Source organism: Heteronotia binoei, chromosome 11, assembly GCF_032191835.1.
Source record: "Heteronotia binoei isolate CCM8104 ecotype False Entrance Well chromosome 11, APGP_CSIRO_Hbin_v1, whole genome shotgun sequence".
Lineage (NCBI taxonomy): Eukaryota > Metazoa > Chordata > Lepidosauria > Squamata > Gekkonidae > Heteronotia > Heteronotia binoei.
Genome location: NC_083233.1, coordinates 77,711,356 through 77,731,238, shown reverse-complemented (window position 1 = coordinate 77,731,238; position 19,883 = coordinate 77,711,356). Strand labels below are relative to the sequence as shown.

At 48.4% G+C, this 19,883-nt stretch overlaps 1 protein-coding gene across 2 annotated transcripts; it reads right to left on the bottom strand.

Annotated features, from left to right (window-relative positions):
- Window positions 1-19,883, bottom strand: ANAPC7 (anaphase promoting complex subunit 7). Of its 2 annotated transcripts, XM_060249453.1 has the most exons (11): window positions 19,449-19,883; window positions 14,152-14,338; window positions 12,215-12,334; window positions 11,781-11,892; window positions 11,267-11,420; window positions 9,196-9,338; window positions 7,775-7,892; window positions 5,998-6,194; window positions 5,259-5,483; window positions 3,361-3,511; window positions 1-953 (listed from the first exon to the last, which is right to left on the bottom strand). In XM_060249453.1, the coding sequence occupies exons 1-11, from the start codon at window positions 19,745-19,747 to the stop codon at window positions 764-766; spliced, it is 1,896 nt and encodes a 631-aa protein (XP_060105436.1). In that variant the 5' UTR covers window positions 19,748-19,883; the 3' UTR covers window positions 1-763. The 2 variants fall into 2 exon arrangements, with proteins under 2 accessions (XP_060105436.1, XP_060105437.1); XM_060249454.1 differs by lacking the exon at window positions 19,449-19,883 and having other exon boundaries at window positions 14,250-14,338.

The window sequence follows — 19,883 nt, the reverse complement described above, 5'->3', positions numbered from 1 at the left end:
TTTGCAAGGCTCTTTTTAATAGTTATATACAAAGGTGAGGGAGCTTTCAGGTTGAGAATTTGCATTCTTCGGTACAAATAGCCCTAAGTGCCTTCAATTGCCTCTTCTCGGTATGACCTTTTCCATTGTCCCCTCTTATGTTTTCGACACCCCGTAAAGGTTTATAGGAGCGGCAACCCACCGGCACGGAATGTGGAAATGCCTGTAATTCTCTCCCGTGTCGCCATATGTGAATCGATCGGCTCATCAATTAGAGGCACAAGGTGGTCTCCTGTTTTTATAGCGTGCCATCTAGAGAAGGAGAGACCGGGAAGGGGGGGGGCGGGCAGGCTGCCCTTGTGAGAGACTCCCACAGCTTTCCGGAGGAGTTCCCGCCTCTCGACCCGCCGTGTGGGCTTTGTGCGCAAAGCCTCTTTTACGGAAAGGATACAAAGGAGCCTGCGTTTAGCCACCAAAGGGAATCGAGAGTAATTAGTTTGTAACACGATTCCGGGGTCGGTTGAGTCATTAACGAGGGAAACGGTTCACGCTCTTTCAACGCTTCTAATTTTAGACATAAAGGAGGCAAGTCGCGGTTTGATACCAACGCCTCCCCGGCACAAGCCCCTGCAGTCACTCGGCATTTGTATTAAAGAAGCATCAACCAAGAACGTGAGCTTTTGAACCTCCGTGGCAGCTTCGAGGCATGCCACCGTCCAGTTTTTATGGCCCCTCGGCCCTCCTCGGTCCAGGGAGAAGCAGGCCTTGGGGGGTGGGGGGGGAGTCACTGCATGCCAAACCACTGCTCTTGGTCGGCCCACTGGGCGGCTTCGCTGTCGCTGCCTTCCAAGTCGCCTTCTTCCCCGCTCCCTTCCATGTCGTCCACGTCCTCCTCCTGGGTAGCATCTGTGGGGCTTTCTTCTTTCTCCATCTTCTGCATCCCCTCCAGAGACTTCTGATCGTTGGGATCCAGGCTGGGGGAACAGCAAACAGAACTATCTGAAGGGAGAAGTCGTAAGAGAGAAAGAAGGGGGTGGGAGGCGGGGAGAGCAGAAGCTGTCAAGCCCAGACTCTTTTTTTTGGGGAGGAGGGGGATGTATCTAGATCAGGGGTGGCCAAACTGTGGCTCGGGAGCCCCATGAGGCTCTTTCACACATATTGTGTGACTCTCCAAGCCTCCACCGCCCCATCACCCAGCTTGGAAAAGGCATTTGTCTCTTTAAATCGCTTCTCCAAACCAAGCCGCCAGCAGCTTGAAGAATGCATTTAAAGTTCAAGTTGCTTCCTTTCCACCTCTCCTTCCCTCCCTCCCCATCTATTTCCCTTCCTTCCTTCCTGCTCTCAAACTCTGGCATTCATGTCTTGTGGCTCTCAACCATCTGACATTAATTCTATGTGGCTCTTACGTTAAGCAAATTTGGCCTCCCCTGACCCAGATTAACTGCTGATACTCGCAGCTTCTCCCTGCTTTTCTCTCCAGAAAAAGAGGTGAACAGTCCCTTGTACTCAGAGGAGGAGAAAACGGCTGTCGCAAAATTTAGATCGATCCATTACAAGCTTGTAGAAATCTTAAAAGAGTTTGGCATCTGAACACAATTAGGTCCATGAACCAAAGAGGAGCCATGTTGGATCAGGCCAACGGCCCATCTGCTCCAACACTGTGTCACACGGTGGTCAAAAAACCCCAGGTGCCATCAGGAGGTCCACCAGTGGGACTAGAAGCCCTCCCACTGTGCCCCCCCCAAGCACCCAGAATACAGAGCATCACTGCCCCATACAGTTCCGCAGGGCCTGCAAGACCACTCTTTTTAAATTAGCATACTCGGACTGCTAAGAAAACGGCAATCAAGGATCCGCCAATGCGGTCTAAAGATCTATACCGCAGTACAACTGTATTTACTGGATTGGTTTTAACTTAATGTTTTAATGTCTTATTGTTCTATATTGTAAATCTAGGGTTTTATTTATTACTGTATGTTTTTATGGAATGTTGTTAGCCGCCCTGAGCCTGCCGAGGTGGGGGAGGGCGGGATATAAATGAAATAAATAAATAAATAAATAAATAAAAAATACAGAGGGTTCTATAATGTGTGGCTAATAGCCATTGGGGAGGGACGGTGGCTCAGTGGTAGAGCATCCGCTTGGGAAGCAGAAGGTCCCAGGTTCAATCCCTGGCATCTCCAAAAAAGGGTCCAGGCAAATAGGTGTGAAAAACCTCAGCTTGAGACCCTGGAGAGCCGCTGCCAGTCTGAGAAGACAATACTGACTTGGATGGACCAAAGGTCTGATTCAGTATAAGGCAGCTTCATATGTTCATATGACCTCTGCTCCATAGGTTTCCCCAATCACCTATAAGTTTTGTGGCAGGATATGAGCTTTTGTGAGCCACCGCTCATTTCTTCAGATCCCTGAAGATACCCTTCTAGGAGAGCTAAGAGCAAGCAAGTGAGCAACTGGAAGTAAGCCACAAGGTCACGTGATTGTAACCAGTAGCCTGAGCATTTGGGCAATGGCCCCACCGACTTCAACTAGCCTCATGCCCAGCCAGCTTCCTTATGGCTTTTTGTCAGAGCGAAAAGCTCCAAGCATCTAGCCTGCTGCACACAGGAACACAAAGCTCCTAGGAGCAATACTCCCTCTCAGGCAGGGGTGGGGAACCTTTTTTCTGCCAAGGGCCGTATGGATATTTATAACATCATTCGCGGGCCATACAAAATTATCAACTTAAAAAACAGTGCTCCGCCAAGGGAGAATGATTCAAGCCAGCAAAATTAATGCAAATTGTTTTTCTATTTGAAGTCACGTGGGGAGAGCCTAATCTGGCGCCCACCGTCCTAGGCAAATGCATAGGTCCAGGGCTTTTTTGTAGAAAAAGTCCAGCAGGAACTCAGTAGCATATTAGACCACATCCCCTAATATTAGCATATTAGGTCACACACTCATTAGCATATACGGCCCTCGGGACGGAGGTTCCCCACTCCTGCTCTAAGCTGTGGAGTCTTGTGAGCAAAAATTCCACTTTGTGAGCTACTGGCATTAAAGTTGTAAGTTACTGTATGAATCCGTTTGCTCTGGGGCCATCCTTCCTGAGCCGTGAGGCTAAAAAACGGTGTGAGCTGGAGGCTAAAAAACTGTGAGCTAGCTCACTGAATACTGCCTAGGAGTCTCTTCAGCTGGGAAAACCAGAACCCAGCCATCCTTCAGGAGAACTGACAGACCACTCCACAAACAGGCATGTGTGAATATACACGATAAAAGAATGACAGAAAACCCAGGCCATTTACAACTACTGGAGGCAGATATCCCAGCACAGCAATTTGTAAGCATCAAGGGCCACAGCCCCTGCCAGACAACAGAAGCCTGAGGTTCTCACAAACTTACCTTAGAGCGATACTGTACTGGTCCATGGCTTCTTGATACTCATTAACAGCTACCAGGAAATCCCCTAACATCCGATGCAGGATGCAGTCACTCTGATTGGCCAGGGCATTCCTTAGCAAAGCAATTCCATCTTCGTATTTCTGTTCCCGGCCTGTCAGCGAGGAGAGCTTTTAACTTAAAATAAACACCCACAAATCAACAACAGTTTGGTGTAGTGGTTAAGTGTGCAGGCTTCTATCAGGGAGAGCCGGGTTTGATTCCCCACTCCTCCACTTGCACCTGCTGGAATGGCCCTGGGTCAGCCATAGCTCTCGCAGAGCTGTCTTTAAAAGGGCAGCTTCTGAGAGAGCTCTCTCAGCCCTGCCTACCTCACAGGGTGTCTTAATTCCTGCAATACGATGAAGGGGAAACTAAGGAAATTTTAAGACGGCCAGCAGATGGAAGCCGGCATTAGATGCGGAAAAACCAAGGAGCTGAAAATCAAAATACGGCTATTTGTTTGGAAGCTGCTCCTTCCAGCTCCATGATGGGTAAGAAGGGCTTTTCATCTGTTCTTATGTGACACAGAGTGTTGGACTGGATGGGCCACTGGCCTGATCCAACGTGGCTTCTCTTATGTTCTTATGTGACACAGAGTGTTGGACTGGATGGGCCATTGGCCTGATCCAACATGGCTTCTCTTATGTTCTTATGTGACACAGAGTGTTGGACTGGAGGGGCCACTGGCCTGATCCAACATGGCTTCTCTTATGTTCTTATGTGACACAGAGTGTTGGACTGGATGGGCCACTGGCCTGATCCAACATGGCTTCTCTTATGTTCTTATGTGACACAGAGTGTTGGACTGGAGGGGCCACTGGCCTGATCCAACATGGCTTCTCTTATGTTCTTATGTGACACAGAGTGTTGGACTGGATGGGCCACTGGCCTGATCCAACATGGCTTCTCTTATGTTCTTATGTGACACAGAGTGTTGGACTGGAGGGGCCATTGGCCTGATCCAACATGGCTTCTCTTATGTTCTTATGTGACACAGAGTGTTGAACTGGATGGGCCACTGGCCTGATCCAACATGGCTTCTCTTATGTTCTTATGTGACACAGAGTGTTGGACTGGAGGGGCCACTGGCCTGATCCAACATGGCTTCTCTTATGTTCTTATGTGACACAGAGTGTTGGACTGGATGGGCCACTGGCCTGATCCAACATGGCTTCTCTTATGTTCTTATGTGACACAGAGTGTTGGACTGGATGGGCCATTGGCCTGATCCAACATGGCTTCTCTTATGTTCTTATGTGACACAGAGTGTTGGACTGGATGGGCCACTGGCCTGATCCAACATGGCTTCTCTTATGTTCTTTTGTGACACAGAGTGTTGGACTGGATGGGCCACAGGCCTGATCCAACATGGCTTCTCTTATGTTCTTTTGTGACAAAGAGTGTTGGACTGGATGGGCCACTGGCCTGATCCAACATGGTTCCTCTTATGTTCTTATGTTCTCTTATGAGAGAATGGAGAGGGGACATCTACCTAGGAACATATTTATGCTCACAGAATAAACTATGCAGACAAGTGGCACAAAGGAGGCAGACATCTGTTATCCATCCTCGGACCAAGGGAGGCCAGATTGTGCTCTACGCGGGCGAGGGCCTTCTCTGTGGCAGCCCCTAATTTATGGAACACGCTTTTATGGAACCATAATGAAGCTGGACCGCCTGTCCAGTAAGAAATTTTATAGCACCATTTTAAATTTTTAAATTATAAATTGTTATATGTTTTTGATTTTATAACCATAAGGCACTGTTATTATGGTATTGTGACTGTGAGCTGCACAGAGTCCGTATGGAGTGGGCAGCAAACAAACGTAAGGTAAATAAATAAAGATTAAAAGACTCACTGAGGAGCTCGGCTTTCTTTACCACGGCTTTAATGTAGTCGGGCCTCTGCGTCAACGCTTTGTCCAGCAGCGTCTTTGCTTTCTCCTGCGCAACGGGATCTTCTAGACAAACGGTGGCTAGAAGCGTCAGTGTCTGCGCATTGGCTCCCAGGGTTTTGTAGACGTTATTGGCCATGACGGTAGCTTCGCGGAGACCGTTGGATGCCAAGTAGCACTCTATGAGGCCTGAGGATCAGAGGCAGGAAAGTCAGTTTCATTTCCCCCCCCAGAAGAAAGTGGCCTTCATTTCAGAGCTATTCATAGCAAGCGTAAGCAGCCCGTTTGGCTTAAGGACACTGAAACTCATCGGAGCAAAGGCCAAAGGAATTGGCATAGATCAAATCTTTAGGAAAGAGCCTTGTAGTGTCAGATATCAAGGACTTATTTTTACAGAATTGTAGCATAAAAAAAGGGCAAATTAGAATACATAGCTGTAAAGTAAGGATTTTCCTAGCGTTTTCAACATTTCCCACGAACACAATTTTCCAAATTGACTGAAAAAAAAAAAATTGGAAGCCGGTGTGTTTGGAATACGGCCTGGGAAATGCATTTAAAGTTAAAGTTGTGTTCTTTCCCACCTCTCCCTCCCTCCTTCCCCCATCTATCCTTCTTTGTCTTGCAGCTCTCAAACATCTGATGTTTATTCTCTGTGGCTCTCACGCTAAGCAAGTTTGGCCGCCCCTGCACTATCGCTATGCACCTTCATAGCAGTCCAATCTGCAAGGGGCGAGCCGGATAGCTTCGCGGAAGTGTATGATCGCCTCCTGCACTCTCCCCATGTTCCGTAGAGCGGCGCCTTTCAGCAGCAGTGCCTGCACGCTGTTGCTGTTCAGCTGGATGGCTTTGGCTCCTAAGTACAAGGCTCGGGAGTAGCGTTTGCTGTAGAAACTGTGGCACCTGCAGAAAGAAGACAGGCATGTGACTCACCTTCTTCTCCACCCCCACCCCCCTCAACAAACAACAGCTGGTGGAGCTACTCTGCTGTCGTCCCGCCCACTTTCACATCAGGTCTGACGAATGACGGGTTCTGGAAGGTTTATAGTATATTGTCTGCCCCAAAAACACCCTCTCTTCACTTGGCTCTCAGTACTTGCACTTTTCCAACTTCCTTGTTGTTGTTTTTGGAAGGGGAAGGATCAAGGTCTACTACTGTTAATAACAATTTGAGTTGAAAAGGATAGAAAAAAAAATAGCTGGTTACTGGTCAGTAGTGCCTCCAAAATTATGAAATATATTGCTGAAGGAGGCCCATTTCTGCTTGACACCTAAAGATGTGAGATACCGTAATAAAGTGGGGCTTTTTTTTAATCACAGGCCAGCTTTTGGGGGCTTTTTTGTAATTTTAAGGAAATGACTTCTTACATTTGTTAACAGATGTTATTTGATCCAACAGTTCTACATAAGGACATAAGAGAAGCCATGTTGGATCAGGCCAGTGGCCCATCCAATTCAACATTCTGGATCCTACAGTGGCCAAAACCCAGGTGCCGTCAGGAGGTCCACCAGTGGGGCCATAACTCCAGAAGCCCTCCCATTCTTGCCCCCCAAGCACCAAGAATACAGAGCATCACTGCCCCAGACAGAGTATTCCGTCTATCCCTTGCTGCTAAGAGCCACTGATGGATCTCTGCTCTATTCGTTTATTCAATCCGCTCTGGAAGCTGTCTGTGCTTCTAGGCAGAACTTCTAAGAAGTTCAGGAACAGCAAGGATATTGGGAAGTTGTGATAGGATAGTTCACACCAATTTTATTCACTGAACATCTATACCCTGCCTTTCCTCATGGTTCAAGATGGCAACTGCTGGGAGTGCCTAGACATCTCACACTGAACCTTCACTAAACTCCTGGTCTTCAGGGAATCTACCAACCTCATGTGAATTGGGAGCTGCAGCTGGACACTAAGCCAGCCATCCTGAACTTTGGGGACGGACGGTGGCTCAGTGGTACAGCATCTGCTTGGAAAGCAGAAGGTCCCAGGTTCAGTCCCCGGCATCTCCAACTAAAAAGGGTCCAGGCAAATGAGTGTGAAAAACCTCAGCTTGAAACCCTGGAGAGCCGCTGCCAGTCTGAGTAGACAATACTGACTCTGATAGACCGAGGGTCTAATTCAGTAGAAGGCAGCTTCATGTGTTCATATATATGTAAGCATACTTTGGGGAGGGATGGTGGCTCAGAGGTAGAGCATCTGCTTGGTAAGCAGAAGGTCCCAGGTTCAATCCCCGGCATCTCCAACTAAAAAGCGTCCAGGCAAGTAGGCGTGAAAAACCTCAGCTTGAGACCCTGGAGAGCTGCTGCCAGGCTGAGTAGACAATACTGACTTTGATGGACCGAGGGGGGTCTGATTCAGTAAAAGGCAGCTTCGTATGTTCCTATAACATGAAAGCAACCAGCTGAGAACTTGCTTAAAGGGGCCTTGAGCTAGGCTTGACTGGCATTTCAATGGAAGAGGCCAAAGGGAACAAGAAGCGGCGCATTACCCTGAGACCACCCAAGGCTCTGCATGCTGGTCAGAAATATTGAAGAGGCGGCAGCCCAGATTCTCCACGTCTTCCAGGCGACCTTCACGAGCTAACAGATAACCATAGACATCCATTCCTAAATGAAGAATTAAGGTTTCACTACAATGTTTTGCTTGTTTAAAAAAAAGAAAAGTTAAGAAAAAGCCCAGATGAACCAGTAAGGACAAAATCTTTTGCATCTCTGTCATGGTAAGTAAGATAGTAAGTAAAATAGTAAGAGCCCCCTGGTGCAGAGTGGTAAAGCTGCAGTATTGCAGTCCAAACTCTCTGCTCACGACCTGAGTTCGATCCCGGAGGAAGCTGGGTTCATGGTTGACTCAGCCTTCCATCTTTCCGAGGTCGGTCAAATGAGTCCCCAGCTTGCTGGGGGGCGGGGGGGGGGAGCGTAGATGACTGGGGAAGGCAAGAGCAAACCACCCCGTAAAAAGTCTGCCGCAAAAACTTCGTGATGCAACGTCACCCCAGAGTCGGAAACGACTGGTGCTTGCACAGGGGACTACCTTGACCTTTCTTGCATAGTATGTAGGGGGAAAAGAGATTTTTTCCCAAATACTTAGGAAGAATAGCAAAAGTGTTTACATTTACACACCCACCGATGTGTATAGACTAAGAATCTTTTTTATGTTCAATACTTAACATTTAAGTTACATTAACGGGCGGGATATAATTTTAGACAGGACTGCACGCAAACTTGTAATAATATTCTTGCTTTTTCAGCCGGAACAGCTGAAGCTCCACAACACTATCGATGCATCAACTAGTAACCTTACAGATTCTTCTTCAGTTCACTGCAATCAAATTAACACTGAGGGTATTCACAAGTATTTATCTAATTCTGAACCTGACCCCGCATGGGGGGTGTACTGTTTAAGAAAACATCTGCAAACTAAGCAAGCAGCTGGTGAGCCTGCGCGCGTACACGGCGCGGAGCTTTTTTTAAAAAAAATGCCAACTGAGCTCTCACAACATCACGGTTGGCGGCGTGGGGTTGCCTAGCGACGCTGCATCAGCAGGCACTTTCGGAACAGAGAAGGCAGAGGTAAAGGAGAAAGCGACAGCAGGGGGACAGGGGAGGAGGAGTGGCAGGTGAAAGGAAGGCAGAGAACAGAAATCAGGAGCAGCGACTATGGGGAGGAGGTGGCAGAGGATGAAGAGACAGCGGGGTGGGATTTCTACTCCCCCGCGAGTTCCTTGTGGGTCCCTGCTTATTCCCCTGATTGTAGGAGCACAAAAAGGGGGGGGGGGAAATAATCGGAATGAATCCTATAATTTTACTTTAGTTTCTCGTTCAGCTTTAGTGCTGTTACAAACGCCGTAGCGTAATTAATTTGAACGCACAAAAGATTCTAGCAAAGCCCCCGGATTTCCCACAGACTTACCCTTTATTAGATACGGATCCAGCATTTGAGCCTGTTCGAATTTCAGAATTGCGTTCTTGTTGTCGCCGGCTCTGAAATAAAGGTCTGCTAGACTCCCCAATATATCAACGTTATCCCTCAGCAGTGACTTCTTCTCCAGCGAGCTTTTTCGAGAGAGAAGAACAAGCAGAAAAATAAATTGCAGGGGTGATCAGCAATTTATGAACAGCCTCCTGAAATCCAAATACTGGACACATTTGCCTTGAGCCTACCTTTGCCGTAGGACTTGTTTCAGCCCAAAGGAGGCAACAAAAAGGAAAAGGAGAGGGCACGTGAATACATGAACCTGCCTTTTACTGACTCAGACCCTTCGTCCATCAAAGTCAGTATTGTCTACACAGAATGGCAGTGCCTCTCCAGGGTCTCAGGCTGAGGTCTTTCACATCACCTCCTACCTGGTCCTTTTAACTGCAGATGTCAGCGATTGAACCAGGGACATAAGAACCTAAGAGAAGCCATGTTGGATCAAGACAGTGGCCCATCCAGCCCAACACTCTGTGTCACATAGGAACATAAGAGAAGCCACGTTGGATCAGGCCAATGGCCCATCCAATTCAACCCTCCGGTCCAACACTCTGTGTCACATAAGAACATAAGAGAAGCCATGTCGGATCAGGCCAATGGCCCATCCAATCCAACCCTCCGGTCCAACACTCTGTGTCACATAAGAACATAAGAGAAGCCATGTTGGATCAGGCCAATGGCCCATCCAATTCAACCCTCCGGTCCAACACTCTGTGTCACATAAGAACATAAGAGAAGCCACGTTGGATCAGGCCAATGGCCCATCCAATCCAACCCTCCGGTCCAACACTCTGTGTCACATAAGAACATAAGAGAAGCCATGTTGGATCAGGCCAATGGCCCATCCAATTCAACACTCTGTATCACATAAGAACATAAGAGAAGCCATGTTGGATCAGACCAATGGCCCTTCCAGTCCAACACTCTGTGTCACATAAGAACATAAGAGAAGCCATGCTGGATCAGGCCAGTGGCCCATCCAGTCCAACACTCTGTGTCACACAGTGGCCAAAAAAACCAGTGGAGCTAGAAGCCCTTCCACAAGGATAGGGAACAGTGGCTCACCAGATATTTTTTTTGCCTACAACTCCCATCAGCCCCAGCCATTGGCCATGCTGGTTGGGGCTGATGGGAGTTGTAGGCAAAAAAACATCTGGAGAGCCACTGTTCCCTACCTCTGCACTAGAAGGACCCTCTGCATGCCACTGAGCCACGGCCCCTCCCAAATTATTACAAACTATCTAAGAGTCTGAAAAAAGGAAGAAGCTTTTGTCCTTCACATGGGAGGACCTGCCCCTGGAGTTGTCACCTGAACAAGAGAATGCTACGGATCAATAAGCAAGTGACGATGCTCAGCTCTAGGTCACAAAAAGCCTTCACAAGGTGGTTCCTCTCTCAAAGTCAGGCTGTTTAGTTCTGCTTTTTCGTTCTGGCCAGCTGAAATCCTAGGGAGAGGAGTCAGCCTGTCCTTGGTAAAATCCAAAACAGGGACAGTTAAGCCTTCAATAGGAGTAAACTGCATCCTGTAATTTTAAAGTTATACTATGAAGGTACTAGAAAAGATACTTAGATGTAAGGATGTATCACTGATGTCCAAAGATCAAAGTAATTAATGCTGCAGTATTCCCCATTACCAGGACTTTTTCTGTAGCAGGAACTCCTTTGCATATTAGGCCACACTCCCCTGATGTAGCCAATCCTCCAAGAGCTTGCAGGCCTCTTAGTACAGGGCCTACAATAAGCTCCATGAAGATTAGCTACATCAGGGGTGTAGGGGAGGGCAGGCTAAAAATCAAATAAGTCTTTGCTACTGCTTCTGAGTTTAAACACCACTCAAAATACATATGGATGATATTTAAACTCAGAAGAAGTAAAGAATAATAATAATCTGAGTTAAATGATGTCGGTGAAATGTCTTCTCCCAAGGAGCACACAAGAAGCAGCTTTCTGATATGAGCTGAGCCCCTCCGGCCACTTGTTCTTCAAGGCAGCCCTTTCCAGTTCTTACCAGATGGTGTTGATCGCTCTGGTGTTGTCTCCAGTGTGCACAAACGCATATGCTTTGATCCACACGGAAAGCCAGTCCAGGTTTGGGATGCTCTGAATCACATTCATTGTCATGGAGGCAACTTCCGCGCCTTTTACAGAGAGCGACAGCAAACCTTAAAAAAGACACGGCAGACAGTTGAGACGGCTGCCTCTGTGACCGAGGAAACTTCAGGCTCCGGTATCCACGTATAACAGGTAACTTAACAACATGCATTCGTCCTTGCAGACTGGTGGGCTCAACAGAACTCACCCACCGTGCTAGCTGACAGGAGAGAGAGAGAGACAGCTCTGAAAGTCTCTTAGTGCCCACTCCTGAAAAGGTGGGCTGCTGCACCCCTGCATGAATCCACGTTCTGGCACCAGTCCACACTGAAAACATTCAACCCTATTCACCTCCTTCAATCGCACCTTTTATGCTTGCGACATTTAAAATTATCTTAACAGCAATCATTAGTGGGAAGAAAAACGGCTACCTAGGATGGCATCCAGGGCTAATGGACACTGCCTCAGCACCTCTTTGTAGCTCGTGACGGAGGACCGCTCTTGACCTGCCTTCTTGTACAAATTGGCCAGCATCATGTTAATCTGTAACCCACAGAAATCCAGTTATAAAGACAACGGAGTTAATACAGTCACGAGAGACCTAGCTAGTCAACGGAGAAGGGGCTTAAGATTTCACTCTCTCAACGGTTTCAGCTCTTGGTAAAGGAAAATGACACAGGGGAGGGACCAAAATGTATCCTGAGAAGGATTAATGTCAATCTGTCCTCACTTTTTATTTGAGGAAGTGAGATCTGCCCATTAAATCCCGAAAGCAAAGACGCCGCAAAGAATAATTATCTTCCTCCAACTAGTTATCCCGTGCCTCCAGAGGAACACCACCTTTGTTTCCTTCTCAAGGCCCTACCTTGGGGGTTCTCTGCCTTGATGGGATTCCATCAAGTATAGCGATAGCGTCTTTGTCTTGCTTCAACATGGTATAGCACTCCGCCATTTTGTATTTCACCTCGATTTCGGACGGCAGGCACTAAAAACACAACAGAGACAATTCTGTAATAGCTTTGCAGCTCCTACAACAGAAGGAAACAGTACGATGGGATTTTATACAACAGGGTTCATCATCTTCAGGGGCTGCTCTAGGACCTGTCGTATCTTCGACCCGTCTAGCCCGGTTCTGCCTGATCCTAACAACCCTCCTCCAGGATCTTCTCAAGTAGCCCTTCACGGTGCTCCTAAGGCAGAGGTGCCAGGGACTAAAGCTTCCATTCGGAATAAAACTTGGTCGGTCTTACTTTGTTCTACTGCTTCAGACCAACACGGCTGCCCAGCTGGATCTATCTACATGCAGAAGATGCTGATATTGGATTTATATCCTCCCCTCTACTCCGAAGAGTCTCAGAGCGGCTCACAATCTCCTTTCCCTTCCTCCCCCACAACAGACACCCTGTGAGGTAGATGAAGATATTGGATTTATATCCCGCACTCCACACTGAAGAGTCTCAGAGCGGCTCACAATCTCCTTTACCTTCCTCCCCCACAACAGACACCCTGTGAGGTAGATGAAGATATTGGATTTATATCCCGCACTCCACACTGAAGAGTCTCAGAGCGGCTCACAATCTCCTTTACCTCCCCCCCCCCCACAACAGACGCCCTGTGAGGTAGATGAAGATATTGGATTTATATCCCGCACTCCACACTGAAGAGTGTCAGAGCGGCTCACAATCTCCTTTCCCTTCCTCCCCCAACAATAGACACCCTGTGAGGTAGATGAAGATATTGGATTTATATCCCGCCCTCCACTCCGAAGAGTCTCAGAGCGGCTCACAATCTCCTTTACTTTCCTCCCCCACAACAGACACCCTGTGAGGTAGATGAAGATATTGGATTTATATCCCGCCCTCCACTCCAAAGAGTCTCAGAGCGGCTCACAATCTCCTTTCCCTTCCTCCCCCACAACAGACACCCTGTGAGGTAGATGAAGATATTGGATTTATATCCCACCCTCCACTCCGAAGAGTCTCAGAGCGGCTCACAATCTCCTTTACCTTCCTCCCCCAACAACAGACACCCTGTGAGGTAGATGAAGATATTGGATTTATATCCCGCCCTCCACTCCAAAGAGTCTCAGAGCGGCTCACAATCTCCCTTATCTTCCTCCCCCACAACAGACACCCTGTGAGGTAGATGAAGATATTGGATTTATATCCCACCCTCCACTCCGAAGAGTCTCAGAGCGGCTCACAATCTCCTTTACCTTCCTCCCCCAACAACAGACACCCTGTGAGGTAGATGAAGATATTGGATTTATATCCCGCCCTCCACTCCAAAGAGTCTCAGAGCGGCTCACAATCTCCCTTATCTTCCTCCCCCACAACAGACACCCTGTGAGGTAGATGAAGATATTGGATTTATATCCCGCCCTCCATTCCGAAGAGTCTCAGAGGGGCTCCTTTATCTTCTCCCCCCACAACAGACACCCTGTGAGGTGGGTGGGGCTGGAGAGGGCTCTCACAGCAGCTGCCCTTTCAAGGACAACCTCTGCCAGAGCTATGGATGACCCAAGGCCATGCTAGCAGGTGCAAGTGGAGGAGTGGGGAACCACTACACCAAACTTGCTCTCCGACATGCTTGTTCTCCGACTCCTACATGCAAACTCCGACACTGAGCTATGCCCCCAGCCCTTAAGGTAAAAAACATGCACCATCAGGTATATCGCTTTTCATTTATCAAAGCGTTCAGGCATAAACTAACGTTGATCACGATTTACATGCTATGTCAATCATCCCAACTTCTTCGCCAGTGAGGCAGGGTGCTACAGCTTAGCACACGAAGTCTGAGTACCTGACTCGGAGGAGTCGACGCAGCATTCCCGGTAGAAGGCCTCACTTTGGACGTTTTACTCAACGCTTTCTTCTGCTGCAAAGCCATGGTATACTTACTAACGGCATTTCTATACTCCTTGTCGTGGAAGAGGGAATCGGCGTGATACACCAGGAGCTGATACTTCTGCGATGGAGAAAACAGCTCCCTGAAAGGAAGCGTCGGGCAATAAGGTTTCAAAGCAACCAGAAGTACTTAAGAAGGCTACATCAAAGATTTCTACACAAAAGCCGCAATTCTAAACACTGCTGAGCTGAGGTGTGAAGGTTCACATGGTCCCTCTCTCTTATCTTATTCCTACGGTTTGTCTTCCGGGGATGGCCAAGAGGCTCGTCCCTGGAGGCACTTTATCTTCAAAGGGGAATTCTTGCTTTTGTTAGTATTAGGGAGAGAGAGGTTCACATCAAGCACTGGCAACCATCTACAGCATTCTACTTTGATATGCAAGGTCTTCCTCATGGTTAGTAACGGCGGTTCAACATGGCAGCTATTAGGCTAAGCATTTTATTTCAGGAAAAGTTAGACTGCCTGACAGGAAGGCAAGGCGAACAAGGGTGAACAGGCTACACGAGGGGCGGCAAGGGCTCCTGCGCTTTTAACAGAGGGGTAAACGGTGGGATTTGGTTTCATAAGAACAGCCATGTTGGATCAGGCCAATGGCCCATCCAGTCCAACACTCTGTGTCACATAAGAACATAAGAGAAGCCATGTTAGATCAGGCCAATGGCCCATCCAGTCCAACACTCTGTGTCACATAAGAACATCAGGGAAGCCATGTTGGATCAGGCCAGTGGCCCCTCCAGTCCAACACTCTGTGTCACATAAGAACATAAGAGAAGCCATGTTAGATCAGGCCAATGGCCCATCCAGTCCAACACTCTGTGTCACATAAGAACATCAGAGAAGCCATGTTGGATCAGGCCAGTGGCCCCTCCAGTCCAACACTCTGTGTCACATAAGAACATAAGAGAAGCCATGTTGGATCAGGCCAGTGGCCCCCCCAGTCCAACACTCTGTGTCACATAAGAACATAAGAGAAGCCATGTTGGATCAGGCCAACGGCCCATCCAGTCTAACACTCTGTGTCACATAAGAACATAAGAGAAGCCATGTTGGATCAGGCCAATGGCCCATCCAGTCCAACACTCTGTGTCACATAAGAACATAAGAGAAGCCATGTTGGATCAGGCCAATGGCCCATCCAGTCCAACACTCTGTGTCAGATAAGAACATAAGAGAAGCCATGTTGGATCAGGCCAATGGCCCATCCAGTCCAACACTCTGTGTCACATAAGAACATAAGAGAAGCCATGTTGGATCAGGCCAATGGCCCATCCAGTCCAACACTCTGTGTCACACAGTGGCAAAAAATTTTATATATACACACACACTGTGGCTAATAGCCACTGATGGACCTGTGCTCCATATTTTTATCTAAACCCCTCTTGAAGGTGGCTATACTTGTGGCCGCCACCACCTCCTGTGGCAGTGAATTCCACAGTGAATTTCTGCTCAAGGGCCATCTGTTCATCTCCTCATCATGCGCCAAGATTCTACAATGTACACACAGATGTCATAAGCAGGGCTGCCAACTTCTGCTTGGGAAATACCTGGAGATTTGGAGGTGGCACCTGGGGTTTGGAGAGGGGAAGGACCTCAGAATGGAATCCACCCTCCAAAGCCAATCCTCTCTTTGAGAAGTATTTCGGGACAAGGAAGCCCTCTGCCATGAATTCACTATGCGGCGTACAGCAAGTCAATACACTGAACAAAGCAGGAGTCAAGTCATACCTTTAAGACCAACCAAGTTTTATTCAGAAGGTAAGCTTTCGTGTGCTCTCTAAGCACACTTCAGCAGACGAGTGTGCTTAGAGAGCACACGAAAGCTTACGTTCTGAATAAAACTTGGTTGGTCTTGAAAGTGCCACTCGATTCCTGCTTTGTTCAACTGCTTTGGACCGACACGGCTGCCCGCTTGTCAATATACTGTCAGTCTTACGACAAACATACCTAGAAGTTGACCCTAGAGGTCCCTTCCAGCTCTATGATTCTACACCCTTCATAATATGGGACTAACAGTAATGTGTCACTTTACTCTATGTATATAAGCATTTTTAGAAGAATGGACACAAAGTCCTGCTATATAGATGCTAAACGACTAAATAACTCAAAGATTTCAGGTTTTCACGGCTGGTAACATCATTAGGGTTTGTAGAATCTTTCGGGCTCAAGTGCCGTGTTCTACTGGAGAAAGTTTTCCTTCCAGACGTTTCGTTCTCAGCTGCGGAGAACATCCTCAGTGGCGTTGCAGCCGGAGCAGGCGCTCTGACCTTCTTGGCTGCTGTGCGTTGAGTGGGGCCAGGGCTGCTGGAGAGCTGCTATTTCTAGGCTGGAGGGGGTGTGATGAAAGGGCAATGGGCACATCCACAAACCAATTGCCCTTTCATCACACCCCCTCCAGCCTAGAAATAGCAGCTCTCCAGCAGCCCTGGCCCCACTCAACGCACAGCAGCCAAGAAGGTCAGAGCGCCTGCTCCGGCTGCAACGCCACTGAGGATGTTCTCCGCAGCTGAGAACGAAACGTCTGGAAGGAAAACTTTTTCCAGTAGAACACGGCACTTGAGCCCGAAAGATTCTACAAACCCTAATGACTAAATAACTATTAAAGACACTAGTTCCCTGCCAGATACATTTGTGCCTCCTGATACGGGGCAGAAATTAAAAAACAAAACAAAACTCTGATGCTGTATTTTTCCAGTGGAAAACCTCCCACGTTGTTCAGTCGCACAGTCGAGTCCAACTCTTTGCGATCCCATGGACAAAGTCATGCCAGACACTCCTGTCTTCCACCGTCCTCCAAAAACCTCCCACACCCATGATGTTAATGCAGTACATTTATCTATTCTCATCAGTGCTTTTCATGCTGCAAATCCATCGTGTTTGGCGGGGTGATTGGGGGTACGAAGCGCGGACAAAGGGACTGTATGTGGTCTATCTGTTTTCTTTTGCTAACGTTATTTAAACACTTAAGTTATTTAAATATGCAGAAACCCCACATCACTGCTGTAGGAATGCAGGTTGAAGAGCAGAGAGATGAAACTGCATCACAGAATGTATTGCACTGAAGCTTGTTAGTGTTATCAGAGAAAAACATTATGGTTGATTGATGTAAGCATGCGCAGAGATAGAATAAATATGACCCCTAATTGGCTGATGTAGGTGGAATGCTGTGAGGTCATGTTGTTAATAAAAGCAACTGGGGGCGACAGGAGGAGTTAGTCTCTGCTGATTCCTCACGAAAACTCCCGGTGCACCTTTTGAAACTTTTCAGACGTCTCTCTGTGTGTCTATTGTTCTATAAATCTTTTCTATTCGCACCTAATGTTAGAGCTGGATCTCTGACACACTGCGACTAGAGAACCCTCCCACTTCTCTCTCCAAGTAATTCCCCTACACTGCTATGTGTCCAAACAGTACCCCCCTCCTCTGAATCGCCCCCGTAACAGGGAACAAGTATAGCAAAGAGGTCAGCAGATTGAGCCACAAAACAGAAATTCCCCGATCCAAATTTTACTGCTCCCCTATCAGCAGATGAAGTCAGGCAGGTTTTTGGTTTGGGCTAAAAAGACTGGCGCATGCATAAGTAATACTGCTAACCTATTTTTCAGGATTGTTATAAGGATTATATTAAAAAAAGGTATATGAAGCTCTTTTTCTGAGTATTTTAAAAGACAGCACATGGAAGCACTAAACCAAGGATGGCCAAACTGTGGCTTGGGAGCCACATGTGGCTCTTTCACACATATTGCGTGGCTCTCAAAGCCCTCACCACCCCATCAGCCAGCCTGGGGAAGGCAGTTCTCTCTGTAAATCACTTCTCCAAGCTAAGCCAGCCTGCAGCTTGGAGAATGCACTTAAAAGTTAAAATTGCTTTCTTTCTACCTCTCCCTCCCTCATCTATTTCCTTTCTTCCTGCTTTGCAGCTCTCAAACATCTGACATTCATGACTTGTGGCTCTCAAACATCTGACATTTATTCTACGTGACTCTTACGTTAAGCAAGTTTGGCCACTCCTGCACTAAACATTAGCAGGTGCTGGCTACAACTGTGTGCCATCAAGTTGCAACTGACGTATTGCATCCAGAGGACCCTGGGGTTTTGAGGTGCTAATCCCTAGTTGGGGGCAGGGGATCCCCCAGTTTGGAGTGCGCCCCCCCCATTTCAGGGTCATCAGAAAGAAGGGGGGAATGTCTGCTGGGCACGCCATGATTTCCTATGGAGACCAATTCCCCATAGAATATAATGGAAAATTGATCTGCGGGTATCTGGGGCTCGGGGGGGGGGGGGGCTGTTTTTTTTGAAGTAGAGGTGCCAAATCTTCAGCATAGCATCCAACGCCTCTCCCCAAAGTACCCTCCACGTTTCAAAAGGATTGGACCAAGGGGTCCAGTTCTATGAGAGCCCAAAGAAGCTGCCCCTATCCTTCATTACTTCTAATGGAGGGAAGGCATTTAAAATGTGATAGCCAGAACTCCCTTTGGAGTTCAATTGTGCCTGTCACAACCTTGGTCCTGCCCCACCCCCCAAAGTCTCCTGGCTCCACCCCCAAAGCCCCCAGCTTAGAGTTGCCAATCCCCAGGTGGGGGCAGGGGATCCCCTGGTTTGGAGACCCTCCCCCCGCTTCAGGGTCGTCAGAAAGCGGGGGGGGGGGAGGGGAGGGAAATGTCTGCTGGGAACTCTGTTATTCCCTATGGAGATTTATTCCCATAGAAAATAATAAGAGAATTGATCTGCAGGTATCTGGGGCTCTGGGGAAGCTGTTTTTTGGGGTAGAGGCACCAAATTTTCAGTATAGCATCTAGTGCCTCTCCCCAAAAAACCCTCCAAGTTTCAAAAAGATTGGACCAGGGGGTCCAATTCTATGAGCCCCAAAAGAAGGTGCCCCTATCCTTTGTTATTTCCTATGGAAGGAAGGAATTGAAAAGGTGTGCCGCCCCTTTAAATGTGATGGCCAGAACTCCCTTTGGAGTTCAATTATGCTTGTCACAGCCTTGATCCTGGCCCCACCCCCAGTCTCCTGGCTCCACCCCCAAAGCCCCCAGATATTTCTTGAACGGGAGTTGGCAACCCTACGGATGGGGCGGAACCCCCCGCCCTGAGCCTGCTGGTCGCCCAGCCCTTGGGGAGAAGGCGGGACGCGGCCTCTGCAGCCCCCGACGAGGAAGGGGAAGGCGCAGGGCGGCTGGCGTCTCACTCACGGGTTGTTGCCGCTCATGGTCAGCAGAAGCCCGCTGAGGAGCCGCACGTTGGAGTGGAGCCCGGCGGCCGCCATCTCCCGCACGTGATCCACCACGCTCATGGCGACGGGGAGGAGGCGAAACGGCGGCCGGGGAGGAAGAGGAAGGAACGGCGGCGGGTCGGTCGGTCGATCGGTCACCCGTCCGGTGGGAGCCCTCTGAAGGAACTCTAAAATGGCGCCTCGGCTAGGGGTCCTCGCCGCCAAGGAGGCCATAACGGCGTCAGCGCTGCGGGGCTGTCCACGCTGTTCGCCTGGCATCTTTGACGTCAGCTGCCGCGCTCCTGGCCTGACGTTGTCGTCCTCCTACTTCAGACTGAGATTTTTCTCCTCGTTTCAAAACTATATTTTGTTGCTTGAGCAGACGATTTAACAAAAAAATGGTTAAGGCACATTT

Excerpts from the sequence above, each read along its gene's own strand:
- ANAPC7 (XM_060249453.1), bottom strand. The coding sequence starts at position 19,747 with ATGCCAGGCGAACAGCGTGGACAGCCCCGCAGCGCTGACGCCGTTATG. Across the intron at positions 12,335-14,151 it reads CGTCGACTCCTCCGAGTCAG|TGCCTGCCGTCCGAAATCGA; the intron begins GTACTCAGACTT and ends TTGTGTTTTTAG. Across the intron at positions 11,421-11,780 it reads AGCCCTGGATGCCATCCTAG|GTTTGCTGTCGCTCTCTGTA; the intron begins GTAGCCGTTTTT and ends GTCTTTTTTAAG.